Source organism: Podarcis liolepis (genome assembly GCF_965112155.1).
Source record: "Podarcis liolepis genome assembly, chromosome: 2".
NCBI lineage: Eukaryota > Metazoa > Chordata > Lepidosauria > Squamata > Lacertidae > Podarcis > Podarcis liolepis.
In genome coordinates this window covers 3448671-3463690 of record NC_139555.1, presented here as the reverse complement: position 1 = coordinate 3463690, position 15020 = coordinate 3448671, and the positions used below count along the sequence as shown (strand labels likewise).

The 15020-nt window shown below is 44.2% G+C and overlaps 1 protein-coding gene across 3 annotated transcripts in view; it reads right to left on the bottom strand.

Moving 5' to 3' along the window:
• LRP1 (LDL receptor related protein 1) overlaps positions 1 to 15020 on the bottom strand; it is a 326669-nt gene that overhangs the window by 190971 nt on the left and 120678 nt on the right. For all 3 annotated transcript variants that reach the window (XM_083486061.1, XM_083486059.1, XM_083486060.1), the window contains 2 exons: positions 1180 to 1299; positions 150 to 278 (listed from right to left, as the gene is read on the bottom strand). In XM_083486061.1, coding sequence (XP_083342187.1) covers positions 150 to 278; positions 1180 to 1299 — 249 coding nt within the window. The remainder of the gene's footprint in view (positions 1 to 149; positions 279 to 1179; positions 1300 to 15020) is intronic.

Genomic DNA, 15020 nt, shown 5'->3' with positions numbered 1-15020 from the left:
TTGTGAGAAGGTCTTCCAAACTGTGCTCCACTAATCAGAAAATATGGTGAGCACAGTAAAAGTACTTTGTAGAGTGCAAACCAGGCCACCACTGCTTGCCCACAAGACAGAAAACCACAAGGCAGGGGGGAAATGACTGATTTGCTTACCATTCTTAGCTTTGCAGGACTTGTGATCAGGCTGGAGCAGATATCCTTCAACACAGCTGCAAACATAGGAACCATGGTGGTTGGTGCAGGTTTGGCTACAAGTGCCGTAATTAGTGCACTCATCAATATCTGTGAGGAAGAATGAGAAACTTATTACTAATCTGTTATATATCTAATATAGTTCAGTAAAATGCTGCTGTGGAAGTGCATGAATGGAGTGGAAAGACAAGGATTTTAAAAACCGAAACATTGGGATAAAAAAGTACATGCTCATTTCCTCCAAGGGCACAATATTCTGGGGACACTGTCCTGCACAGGCCACTCTGAAATGAATGAAAGCTCCCCATGAGAAAAGGAGTTTGCATTTCCATGTGAAAAGATCATATAACTGATTTTGCCATAACTTGCAAGCCCCAAAAATGAAACATTTCTTAACACCCAGCTTGTAAGTGCTGTGCCTGTATCACTCTTGAATTATTAGATGCATACCTATCTCATACCTGTTTCTAGGTCTGCCCCCCTCCAAAATGTTCACAAAGTGAAAGTGACATGTAGCTGACATACTGAAAGTGACACCAATATAACGCTCTTGTTCATCACAATTAAAAGTCCAACACCGTAACTTATGTACTGAGAGCCATCTAATTGCTATGGAAAATCTGGATCTAGAATCCAGGACTCCGAACTGACAGCTAACAGCACTAGCTCATTATTTCATGGTATCTCTCAATCTTGACATTTCTTCTGCTTCGTGTGAAGGCGAAAAGTCCAGACACAATCATTTTAAAAGCCACAACACAAATCAGTCTACCATGAATTCCTACTGAAAATAAAAATGATTGGAGGAGGGGAAAGGAGATGGGGAGAGGGAGGGAGGGAGGGGAAGAGAAGAACGGGGAGACAAGCAAAACTGTCTATCAGAGAAAATACAATAGATGTAGACCAAACATATGTTTTTCCTCCTTAGAAGCTGCTGTCAGATGCCTGTCTTCTGCATTCTCTCCTGTTCCGTATTACGGCCGCCACCTACCTTTGCAGCTTTTCCCATCTTCTGCCAGCTGGAAGGTACTGTTGCAATAGCACTCTGGGCCATTCAGAGTCCGGGCACAATGGTGCTTGCATCCCATCTCTGTGCAGTTTTTGTAGAACTCTAAAGAAACAAGGGGGGGAGGGAAATGGCATCAGTTGGCTGCTGGGAAGGTGATTTAGATTTGAACAGGTGTGGGGGAACCTGTGGCTCACTTGATGTTGCTGCACTACAACTCCCATTATCCCTGGCCATCAGCGATACTAGATGGGGCTGATGGGAGTGAGTCCAACAAACACCTGGAGGGCCACAGGTTTCCTACCTCTGGATTGGAGATTTCAGAGACATATAAAACCTAGAGTAGTGAACAAATTCACTGGATATTTCTTCTGCATTAATTTTCACGCATGGCACAAACAGTTCTGCAAGAAGCTACAAGGCTCATGTAGAAATCTTCCTTTTGGGTTTTGTTACATCAGTTTTAACCTAAGGTTCCCTCCTAAGTCAGGCAGGTGTACAGCAATGAGTGAGTCTTGCTTCTTCAAATTAGTTTGATATTTAGGAACCTCTTAAGAAATGCAAAATGCTATGCTCCTAAGGAATCCAGTCCCTCTCATATTCAAAAGGTCTGCAGTAATGCAACTCAACAGTTCCATTTCAAAGACGTGGTGGGAGAGCAGCTAATGGTCAAAGCTTATTCTGGGCAAAATCCTTAATATATGTCATACCCGCCCATCCCCATCTCAATTTTTATTTGTATTTTTAAATAAGCACCAGTATCTGGAGTGAAAAATTCAAGAAGATCTGAGAGGATGCTGGGGTATGAATCTTGTATTGTCTGCAAGTTCACATCACCCACAATTACCACCCCAGGATCCTCTGCAACACTGCAAGAGTTTCTGAGGCACACCACTCATTTCAATTATTATTATTATTATTATTATTATTATTATTATTATTATTATTATTTATACCCCACCCTCCCTGGCCAAAGCCAGGCTCAGGGCGGCTAACACCAGTAAAATTACAGTAAAAACATAATTGGGGGGGGGCAATTTAAAATACAGGTTAAAATGCAATTTAAAATGCAGCCTCGTTTTAAAAGTAGCCCATAGATCAAAACCATAAGGGAAGGGAAACAGAAGGGTCAGACTGAGTCCAAACCAAAGGCAAGGCAGAACAGCTCCGTCTTGCAAGCCCTGAGGAAAGATGTCAAGTCCCGCACGGCCCTAGTCTCTTGTGACAGAGCATTCTACCAAGTCGGGGCCAGTACTGAAAAGGCCCTGGCCCTAGTTGAAATCAATCTAACCTCCTTGAGGCTCAGGACCTCCAAAATGTTGTCATTTGTGGACCTCAAGGTCCTCCGCGGGGCATACCAGGAGAGGTGAATGTGGCAACAAGTCTTGGGCCAGTCCTGAAACAGGCTCACAAGTAACTGGCAGGCACCATAATTATCCAAGTCAAATCATCAATCCACTGGGGCTGTCACAGATAGGTGGCACTGGCTTCAGTACTCAGCATAACACAAGGGAATACTGTTACCCCCCCCCTATTTCCCATCACTCCAGATTTTTCCCAATCAAAACCAGATGTTAATATTTTACCGAATTTCTCATTTACAGTCAAAGTCTCTCTGGGGTACCTGACTCCCAATAATTTCAAAAGATGTGTGCAGGCGGCTTATTTATTTATTTACTTGTTCATTCATTCAAACATTTCACTCTATAACACTTCCACTTTCAAGATTTGCAGCAGTACAGTAGACGCTCAGGTTGCGAATGTGATCTGTCTGCGCACGCGTGGGTTGCAATTTGCGCTTCTGCGCATGCGCCGAAACCCAGACGTAACCCATTCCGGTACTTCCAGGTGCGGCACGGTGCGCAACCTGAAGCATCTGTAACCCAAGGTATGACTCTACAGCATTGCTGCAAATCTAGCAGAAACATCATGCCGCTACGCCTCATCCAAGTTATTATGTGATGCTGCAACCAAACCACATGACTGAACTATAAGAATGACAATTATTTTTAAACTCTACAGCTTAGCTGTGGAGGGAGAAAATTTGCTTGTTATTTTAGTTTTGGCAAAGTTGTTGAAGACCCATACACAAACATTATCTTTGTAGCAAATTTAACACAAGGATTGTTTTCCTAAAGAGCACAGAAAAACATTTCCATTTTTACAAGTGCAGACAACAGCTCCTAAACTGTAACGATCTGTTATGAACTTAGGAAAATGCCTTACACCAGCATTGTCTACTTTGACTGCCAGCAGCTCCCTGCGCTTTCAAGCTTTCATATGCCACTATCTGATCCTTTTTCGAAATGGAGATGCCAGGGATTGAACCTGGGACCTTCTGCATGCAAAGTATGCACTCCAGAAGTGAGTTATGGTCCCTCCTTGAATGCCAGTCTTGTCCTTCACAATTTAAAAAGCTGGTTTGCTTGCCCAGTTGTGTAAGCCGCTGCGCCGGACTATATAAGTTTTGAATACAGAACAGCTACAACATCAAACATTATGCAGGCGACACAACTTGATCTGGGCCACTGCTACAGCGAGGCATCATGCTAATGCACTTCAGAAGCATTGTAGAAAGTTGCTAAGAACTACCAATATGAGAGGGACTAAAGATGGGAATATTTAGAGGCAGGTTTGAGGCCAACTCACTTAGACTATTCCAAAGCTCTTGTGACTATGGCAGGTCCCTCTACACTAGGGCTGGAATTTCACAACTGACTAAGCAACTGGCAAGAACGAGCTTTTTATTATTATCTGGGATGGGATGGACCAACTCAGCTGTTCCCAGGCACACCAACACAAATGCGATTCTACCCACAAGGTTGCAAAATGAGGGGGGAGGGGGAATGAAAAGTACCCTTTCACTGGGAATGCTAGCTACTCAAATAAGGCAGCAATAAGATAAGCTTCTGCGGCTCCAATTATTGCACAAAGGGGTCAGCACTGTAGCTTTTGTGGCCAAAACGGACAATAATTATGTGCCACTAGAGTGCACTTCAACCTACAAATGGTTCTTTGTCTCTATCCTCCCCCTTTCTTTCCATCCTGGGTGCCACCGCTGCCACTTCAGAGTTCAGCATTTCAAAGCTGTTTACAAGAAGAGCCCCTTGCATTTATTTACAATGAATTGGTTTGCAGTGATTTCAAAATGGAATTCATTATAAAAAGAGCCTTAGGGCAAGTTTGCACATGACAGTTTCTTCTATATGCAAGCAGCCCTGAATGAACTCAAGATCTGCAGTTGTAATTAATAATGCAACCTGTACAACCAGGCAAGAGTGGATGTAACCTCCACCAGTGGCCTTTTTCATCTGGCAACTGCCTAAAAGGAAAAGGAGAGACAGTGAGATCCCAACTTCATCAGCTTTGCGCTGGCAAATGCCATTTGGCTCCTCCTTCCCAAGGTTCATCAGTGGCTACTCTATCTGGAAGCTGTGATAGTGAAACAGACTCCCACAAGAGGTGGTGGACTCTCCTTTCTTGGAGATTTTAAAGCAGAAGTTGGATGGCCACCTGTCATGTACAATCCAGTTTGAGATGCCTGCACTGCAGGGGGTTGGACTAGATGACCCTCAGGATTCCTTCCAATTCTATGATTATATGCTTAAAAGAGGGATGAGACTGCTAGGGTCCTTTGGATCAGTGTGGCTAGAACTAACTGGGTTCCTTCCACCCACAATATATCTATCAGCAGCCACTCAAAAAGCCATTATACTTGGCCACTATATTTGCATGTTTGGTTTCCTCTTCCCTATGTTATCCTTTGTTCCCATTTTTGTCAAATCCATTAGTTTGTAAGCATTCTGGTGAGGCCTATTTTGATTCTTTGTATCCTTTATCAGAATTTTATGTTGAATAATCATGCTGGCAGTATGATGGCTGCTAAGAACAACCAATGTTAGGTTATACATTTTGCCAGGCAAGCACAAAGGCTGCTTGTACATAGGTGAAAATGTCACATGAATTGAGTCTTTGGGTTTTCTCTCTTATTTTACTCTTCCACCTGTTTTTGTTACTCTTTTAGCCCATGTCAGCAAAGCAGCTGACACTCAGAAATGGATGATAGATTTGCTCTCTGTGTCTCTCAGGGGGCACTTCAATACTATGCCATTGCAAGCCACTCTATCCAGTGTTGCAACTACCCACACATATTGAGGAATCAGATGGCTACATATTTTCTTGCAGAATCATGTAATTTTCATAATTCCAGCCTCCTGGATATCAAAACCGTCAGTGCCTTTAAAAAAAAAAAGAGCACATAAAAGAACATAAAGGTTTTGAAAAGCCCTTAGTATGGTATCCCACTGAACCCTGGAGTGGTTTCATGGTGTTCCCAAAATGAGATTCATCTCTTAAACACCAAGGTCACAAAGAACACCAGCCAGGGGATACTTGGAAGGAGACAGCACTTCCATCAAGGTTTCCCGATACGCCTGGCTTTCACAGTTTAACTATTATTAATGCCTGCAATAAATGCTAATAAAATTTCCATCTGCCCCGGATTTTCCCCAATACAAAGAGAAAATAAACTGAGGCCAATGATGAGCCCTCCATAATGGAGGCTTCCCTTCATTTCTCCAATAAACCACGACAATTCAAGTTTCAAGATTCAATCAAGAGAAAGTTTCTCCAGCAGTGTGAATACTATTTATTCCTCCAGTAGGTACAAGCCAAGATTGCCCCAGAATACAGCAGGATAGCTAGGATATTCCTGAAAATCTAATGCCAGGAAACATGGAAATAGCACCTCCAGTGTGATCTGTCCATGTTTAGTTGCACTACAGAACATGATGCACTACTGTTTTACTTTGTATTTTATTTCATATATTGAGTGTTATGTTAAGCCAATTCACTTCTGGGCCCAATTCAAAGCACTGGTTTTATCCTATAAAGCTTTACATAGCTTGGTACCCCAGTACCTTACAGAATGACATTTCCCCTATGAGCCTGCCTGCACCCTGATAACATCACCATAAGCCCTTCTCAATGTAGCAGACCAAAGGCTAGAGACAAAAGAACAGGTTTTTTCAGTAGTGGCTCCCAATTTATGGAATGCTCTCCCCAGGGAGACGTGCCCAATGCCAACATTGACATATTTTCAGTGCCAGGCAAAGGCATTTCTCTTCTTCCAGACATTAGACTATTCATATCTGCAACAGTTGATGATACTTTTCTTTGGTAAGACTTTGGTGGTCAGGTTTATCTTCAGCTGGGAAGAGAGGGTATGTCTGGTCACCTTTACTGCTTTGATCTGGCTTGAAATATTTTGTGTGTTGGAATTTTTGTACTGTATTGTGTACAATTGATATATTGTGCCCATAGTCAAATTCGACTGGACTTAGCCGTCTAGGGGTCCTTTACCTTTAGGGACACAGATGGCGCTGTGGTCTAAACCACCAAGCTTCTTGGGCTTGCCAATTGTAAGGTTGGTGGTTCGAATCCACACGATGGGGTGAGCTCCCATTGCTCTGTCCCAGCTTCTGCCAACCTAGCAGTTCAAAAGCACACCAGTGCAAGTAAATAAATAGATACCGCTTCAGCGGGAAGGTAAACAATGTTTCCGTGCACACTGGCTTTCGTCACGGTGTTGCACCAGAAATGGTTTTGTCATGCTGGTCACATGACCCGGAAAGCTGTCTGTGGACAAACGCCAGCTCCCTTGGCCTGAAGCGAGATGAGCACCACACCTCATAGTTGAATTCAATTGTTAAATCCAGGGGTCCTTTACCTTTACCTAAACTGTACTCTGGTATTTTATTTTTGAAAGCAGCTTTGAGACTTATTGTGGAAAGCAACTACCGGTAATTAATTACATAAGTGTTTTTTCCCCAAGAACATAAGAATGTAACGAGAGTGTACTGGATCAGGCCAATGGCCCATCTAGCCCAACATCCTTTTCTCACTGTGGCCAACCCCTGCTGGTCTTTGTTGGGCCACTAGCAGGAAACAGACTGCTGCATTCCTTTCAAACGTCTTGTTTCTACTAATGCCAAACAAATGCTCTCAGTTTAGCATGATTTTTATTTATTCACTTTTAGATTAAATTTCCAATAGCCATTACATAACTGGCACCTGTGCATGCATAGACAGAGATTCCATAAAGAAATGTTCAGTTGTGATGCCATAGTAATTGAAGACACACTGCCAAAGCAATGTGACATAAGATGCAAGGTTTTCAAGTTGTCTCATAAACCTATCCTCCTTTTTAAAAAAAATAATGCTGTAAAACTGTTATGATCTCAACTTTCAGTTTTAAAAAGGGGTAGGTGGGCGTGTTGAAGTTCTAGAAGTCACAACCACAGCAGAAAAATTGAGGAAGACAAAATGATTCATGGACATCACATGCTTTTTTTAAGCATAAAATAACAAAGTAGAAGGGGAGAGGGCAGGGGGTGTGGCCTCTAATCCCCCAGAGCTACACCATCCCCAAGGATGCTTGAAGGCTCCATTGCCAAACTGCTCTTATGTTTCTCCTAATGCTCATCTTAAATTTACTTTCAGGTAACTTTAGCCCATTTGATTTAATTGCAAGGATAAAATGGGGGGAGGACTTTGTAAGCTCTGCCCCCAAATCAATTTTAGTGCTACTGCGTGTTTTTAAAACAAAAAACTCCAATGCACAAAATAAACAAAGGTTGTATCCACCACTAGACCTACTCAGAGTACCCTTGTTGAAATTAATGAACCTAAGTTAATCACATTCATTAATTGCAATGGGCCTGCTCCAAGTCTAGCATTTCATACATCCTAAAGAACGGCAAATCCCCTTTGGCCCCATTCATGTGGAGCTGAATTGCAGAGTTGGAAGGGACCCTGAGGGTCATCTAGTCCAACTCCCAGCAATGCAGGAATATGCAGTTGTCCCATATGGGGATGGAACCCGCAACCTTGGCGTTATCAGCACCACACTCTAACCAACTGAACTGCACCCATCTGCAGTATTTTGGAATCCAGCCAGCACAATGGAGGACCCAACCCACCATTCATTTGACGCTAATGGAATTACACTTCATAAACAACACTGATTAAACCCAGGGCATTGAGGAGAATTACTTTGCCTTATCCTCACTGACAATGGCAGAGCTTTGTTTTTTTTAATAAGCTCTGAGCAAACAGCCTTAAGGAATGTTTCTTTGCTAAGCATACACAGTTCAGACAACTTTTTGCAGACATTGCCTATGGACATCAGGGCACCAACCAGGCTATTGCCAGGACACATTCTGATCCCCTCCCTTTGCATGGAATAGTTATGCATTTTTGTTGCATACCAATAAGCAGCATCCTTTGGGGATCCACCATGTTGCCGCTCCAAGAGGAGGATCCCAAAGTGCAGCCGGTTGCAGTTGCCAAGGTAATTCATTGACGGCTTTGCATGCTTCTGGGTGGGCAGTGCTTTTTTTCCTGGCAGTACGTGCCGGTACACGGTACCAGCAACTCTTTTTCTTGAAAAAAGGCACTGCTTACTACCATCATCTCACTGCCACATATTCTCAAATTTGGAGCCCTCAAAAAACAACTCCTGGAGCTAAGCACCAACACGAACAAACTCCCAAACCAATGACCCTCCTCCTCTTCCCACACCAACCCAACCCTGACACGGCCGAGCCATTGCTCCTCCCCATGAGCAGAGGCCACTGTGGATGACGCTGAGGCCTACTCACAGGCCGCCGAGGAGTCCCTTGTTCCTCCTCACTCTGACGGCTCTAGTAGGAGGCAACAGGGATGGTCATGGCACTGGAGGAAACAACTAGGGAGAGAGGGGGCAGGGGAGGGGAAGCTAGGCCGTGACCTGAGGGGATCACTAGGAGGAGGAGGAAGAGGAGGCGGTGGGGCGGCTGAGTGGGGATGGGGGGCCTCCCTGTTCCCCCAGCCCAAGCACCCAGCATGGTCACTAGCCTGTGGATAGGAGACATGAGGGAGGGAGGGCTGCAGCAGGGCGACTTCATGGCTGGATCAGATGTCTGGTGAGTGGCAGCAGAGGGACAGGAGGACAGACAACGCTCACCCTCCCCCTTTGCAGCAGTGCATCATTTCCTCTCTTCCCCACCCATTAGTTTCCCCAGTCTGCCTTTAATTGGATGCTCTTTGTGGGCAGAGGTTGTTTACAGTGGCCTTTTCTCCCATGGTTCACAGCCTCTGTCACCCAACATTTTCCCTGAATTGGCAGGTGTGCACAAATAAGACTGCCAATGAAGCGAATAGTAATCCAGCCAAAGCTGCTGCCATAATAAATTGTTTTAAGGTGCTCTGAGGCTCTTTGGTCATATCTAAGCTCTGCTCAGAGTCGACCTGTTAAAGTCAGTGGGCCTAAGTTATTCATGCCCACTAACTGGTCCGCTCTGGAGTGTACACAGACTGGCAGGCATTCTGCTCCACCCAATTCCTGGTTTTCCAAGGTACAAATCCCTCCTCTTGGTTCTGATTGGTTACATAAGAGCAAGAGGCTGCAAGGCACAGTCGCAGCTTCAGGCAAAATCTTAATGGATTGGAAAACTGGGCCCAAACTAACAAAATGAATTTTATTAGGGACAAACGTCAGGTTCTGCACTTGGGCAGCAATAAGAGGTGCACAACTATAGGGTGTAGAACAACATGGATAGCAAAGGTAGGCTATATGCCTTAACTGTTAGTATAAACCAAGCTCCTTTTACCCTTCATAGACTTCTTGCATCCTCATGGTTTCTTCCGCAGAACCCTGAAGTCTGCCAATAATGCCTTTCTCTCCCTCCATCTCCTTATCACAAAGACAAAGGTTAGTCTTGCGACCGTCTTATACAGGAAAGCATGGATCAGTTTTGTATTAAGACAATGATATGCTCCTGATAACTCTACTGTGTGCTTGTAAAGAACTTGCCCAGATTTGCACATTGTACATATCAAGCACTCTATGATGTGACTTTCTATTAATAAAAGCAACTCTCCTTTGCAAGGAGTCATAAGCGTGCAGACATGTTGCCGGCTTTGATCTTTGGTCTTTGAATGACTCATCAGGTTGTCATTTATACCTCTGTTTTTACATTCTGAGGATGCTTTGTGGAGGGTCCTCAAAGAGTCATTAATACCAGGGAGTGGTGCTACAGAGAGTGGTGCTCACTTTGGGTTTAAGTTGTTTTGCTTGGTTTTTAAACTCCTGTTATTTTGCATGGTACGGCACCAGATCTTACATCCATAGTGATTATATAGATATGTTGGATTGGTCTATTGGATGATAATGCCAGAAGCTACAGTGGTGAGCAAGGAGGATAAATGCCAATTGTTCTAAAGTATTTAAAGATGAAAAATTGATTTATTTTCACATTTAAATTGGACTTAAAAACAACAACATTGTCTCTTAAAAAATAACAACCCAGTTTTACAATGAAATAGAAATTTAACGCAAAAGTCTACGCTTAAATTCTCTTAAAGATTAATCGATTACCATATCAAACACCCTGTGTCAATTTTTCTGTGTAAAAGATTAAACTATGTGGGAAAATGCCTGACTTGAGGTCAAACATTGTAAATATGACAAATCAGCCCATGTACTATAATTATTATGAGTAGTTATGGATATTTATGCTTCTACTCACTCAGCAGTAGGGAATATATGCTTTCCATCTCCTGAAAAAATATAATTCTGCCTAGTAACTGGCAGTCCTTCCTGTGTGGAATGTTCTGGGCCCTTGTCAGAACCCAAAGCGGCTTCGGCCCCTGCAGTAGCCCAGGGGGATTTTTCCTTTTCCGTTTCCTCTGAACAGCTGTCCAGATGCCATATCTCAAATTACTTTTGAATAAAACCCCAATCTAGTTCCTGGGGCAACTCTATCTGGGCCCAGGCAACCCTGCCAAATTCTAATCTAAGTATGGTAAAATGCTTGCTGATAGCTTGAACTTGTAAGGCAAAAGAGAAGTGTTTTCAAAAATCGTAAGGGAGTTGGAGATATTCTGCACAATATCTCTCTCGGCTGTTGTTGTTGTTTTAAAGATGTGCTGAGCATATGTATCACATTATTGTGAAGCCCTTGTGTTATCACAGAAGCCAACACAGTGCCTTCCAGATGTTGCTGATTATAATTCCCATTACTCCTGACCACTGGCCATGCTGTCTGGGGCTGATGGGAATCGTAGTTCTAAACAGCTGAAGGCCACCATGTTGGCTACCCATGTAACAGAACCTGACCTTCCTGTGAAGGCTAGTTTGTGCAATAAAATCTGCTCTTGGCCTCTGGACATTTCCTGGAGAACACCGTGGACCATGAGACAAACTGGCTGTCCCTGGAGTCTGAGTACTACCCTATCCACAGTTGCAGCAGCACTTAAAACTGTTTATTGAATAATACTAATGACACGACAATGCCAAACAGACCACAACAGACAATATGGTAAAATAATGGTATGGCATGGTAAAATGGCATGGTAAAATAAAGCACACCTAGCCAAGGAAACGCCAAAGGTAAGGCCAAAAGGAGTTCCTCCAACACACGTGTCAGCAGCTGTGGCTGAACCCCTCTGGTCATTTGTACCAAACCCATGGAGACAAAGTCCTTCAAAACTAACTGAGGTAGAGCACCTTCTAGTAGCAGTGTGGCCTTTTCCTAACCTATTGCTTTTCTTTCTATTTCTCTGTCTTTCTTTTCAGGATTGGAGAATCTGAAAATGCTGGGTATTTCAACCCAAGTCTTTTTTCACCTTCAACGCTGAGGAAACAGCAATCCCACTGTAGGGAAGGCCACTGTAGGGAAGGCCACTGTAGGTAAGGCTAGCAGCCTGGAGAGTGAGCGGTGGTCATGTCCCCCCAACCCCCGACTAGGGATCCACGAGTATAGCATGGGTCTCCATATAAGAACCCCCTTCTCCAAATGATGGCTCAAGGGCAGCCAGAGACTCAGCAATCAGTAGATTCAAAGATGGATGTGACTTTAATTTCAATGCTTTCTCAAGATCTGATGCTGGACTTCCTCAGCCACCCAAAGAGCCTTCTCCCACAAGACTGACCTTAACCATAAGGCTCAATCATTCCATGGCTGCCTATTAAAAGCTTAACAGGGATAGCAACTATCCACTCCGTGAGATTCTCTGTCTGTCTGTCTGTCTGTCTGTCTGTCTGTCTGTCTCTTACACACAGAGTAATTGACTGGCTGGATGGTGGGAGGAACCAGTTGGGGAACCACCAGGGGACGAAGGCTCAGAGCCTGGGGAGTGGTGGTGGGACAACGATGAGTGGTCACAGGGAGAAGAGGGGGTTAACTGAGAAATGGTGGTATCGGAAGCTGAAGGAGAAGCAGGGCTTAGTGTGCTGGAGAATCTGTGGCAGAGAGAAATCCAGAATCATGAGGCAGAAGCTGAAGAGGAGGGAGGCCAAGAGGCAGAAAGGAGTCAGGCTGCTGAAGAGTCACAGGTGCCTCCCCCTCCAGGTGTGACAAGCTCCCCTCCCTCCATCTCCCAGAAGCAGGAGAGAGCTGAAACAGGCAGAGCAGCAACAGTCTCCTATTGCTTGGAAGAAGCCCTGGAGAAGAGGTGATATCATCGACTGTGGGAAGGCAGCGACTTTTAGTCTCGGCAACTGGGTTCACCGAGTAAGACCTGCAGAGCCTGAGCTGCTGTGCCCATTAGACCTGAAACTCAGCCAAGTCTGTGAACATCATGTTTCACTAATAAAGAGTTAACTCCAGCTTTGAACTGTTTATCTACTATTAATTTGTAACTATCATTTTGTGGAGCTTGCTGCCATAGGGCAGGCATCCATGGAAAAAGCCTGCCAGCTGAGTCTTAGGCCTCAAAAGCTTGGGGAGAACCACTCTCAAGGGGCGACTGAGAGAAGAAAGAAAGTGGATGTTCACAGCAGAGGAGAGAAAAAGAGAATGGAGATGAAATTAAAGAGAGAGTTTGTGTAGTAATTACCATGGAGGAAGTACTCTCTAGACAAAGAACAGTTCCTTTAAGAACAGAGATGGGGTGGCCCTCCAGGTGTTCTTGGACTACAACTTCCACCATTCCTTACTACTGGTCATGCCGGCTAGGACTGATGGAAGTTGGAGTGCAATAACACCTCTGGTGTGCCACAGGTTCCCCAGACCTACCTTAGAAATGAAAAGGAGAGGTCAAAAGGTGAGAGCCATGCCCTTTCTGTGTGCATGTGGGGAATGGAGGTGAGGGGCCCACTCTAATATAGCTTGAGAGGTTCCCCAAATGAGGTTCTGCATGACCACACCTGTATGTGTGACTAAACAGAGTTCAAGAAAAGCGGCAGAACCCACCTGTGGCAAGGCCTAGCAAGAGTAGGGGGGGGGGGGATTACTTGATATATATTTTTAGATTTTACTTCTAGTTCAAACTCAGCACCAAGCATGGACCAATTTGTAATGTACTTAAGATTTACATTGTACAAATGATGAGACAAAAGGATGGGTTCCCCCCTACCCACTCCCTGGAATGAAAAAGCAAAGCTGGGAGACATGGAATAACAAGCCCTCAGAAAACACAGGCGCAGGCGCTGAAACTCCTGTCACAAGAAGATCCCTAGAGACTTTGAGGAAATTTCACACCACACTCCTTACAATCTAAATCCACAAAAACTGCTGCTTTGAGATCCCAAAATTCCTCAAACTTTCTACTGATGAATAAACTGTGGCTGACCCCTTGGAACATCCCATATCTTTCCCTTTCCCTCAGCCCAAAAGCTTTATGCAACACCAAACAAGAGGGGCGTCATTTCACAATCTCTGGCAGCCTCCAGCCTCACGCTCGGGTCATAGGAATGAGTGCAAAGGTAGGCCTTTGCCAATATGGCTGCCCTTCAGAAATGAGGTGACCGCATTCACTGTGACAACAAATCCATCTGGAAAACAACAGCATGTTTATGTGCAGTAAGAGGAAGCGGTTTCCTGGGATAAAGGAGGTTGAAAACTACACTGTTCTGCTCCAGTTTAGCTTCCCAGAACTGACACTTAGACAAACAAACAAAAAAAGATGCAGCTGACTTTGCCTGAACACTGCCATGAGTGGAGGAATAAAGGAGAAGCAGGAACTGTGGCAACCTAGGAAACTGGAGAACTGATAGAAGAAAGGCAGGATTATGCCAATTTGACTGGCGTTAGGGCTCTCTTTGGTCAGAGAATGGAGCTTTAGCTAGTTTCTCTTTCATACGTCTAGGCATCTAACCAAACTATTTGCCTATTAGCAAGGATAACTGTATATATGAAAATGTGAGGGGATGCCACCACACCTACCCCCCCCCCAAATGCTTGGCTTGTCAGTTTCCCATGTTACTGAGAACCTAGCAAGGGACTATGAGACTCAGGCTAGGAAGCTGGAGAACCTTGGGCTTTTTCATTACTCCTTTCTGATGAAGGTCATGGCACAGGAAGAGAGATGGAAATTACACAGGTAGTGTCATCAGAAAAGGTTTGGCTTCTTGGACCATTGTCTCCACTTCCTTGAGGAAGGACTTCTGTCAAGAGACGGGTTGCACCACACAGCAATTGACAATAATGTGTTTGCTAAAAGTCTCGTAAACCTGATCAGCAAAACTTTAAACTAAATCCTGAGGGGGAGACAGACAATATTATAAACGGCAGGAGAACATCTGGTACTGGGCATAATAGTTTCATTGATGCATAGGAAACTGATGTGGTACTTCCTGCTAAAGGGCAGGAAACTACAAGAAGAAAGCAGCTGAAGGGAATAACTTGTAGTTTCCATTGTCTCTATACTAATGCACAGAATATGGGAAAAAGCAATACAAATTTGAGCTCTTAATACGGGATGGGAAATATGACCTAAAGTCAGGAGCAAGCCAGCAGTAAATTGTTGTTGTTGTTTAGTCGTTTAGTTGTGTCCGACTCTTT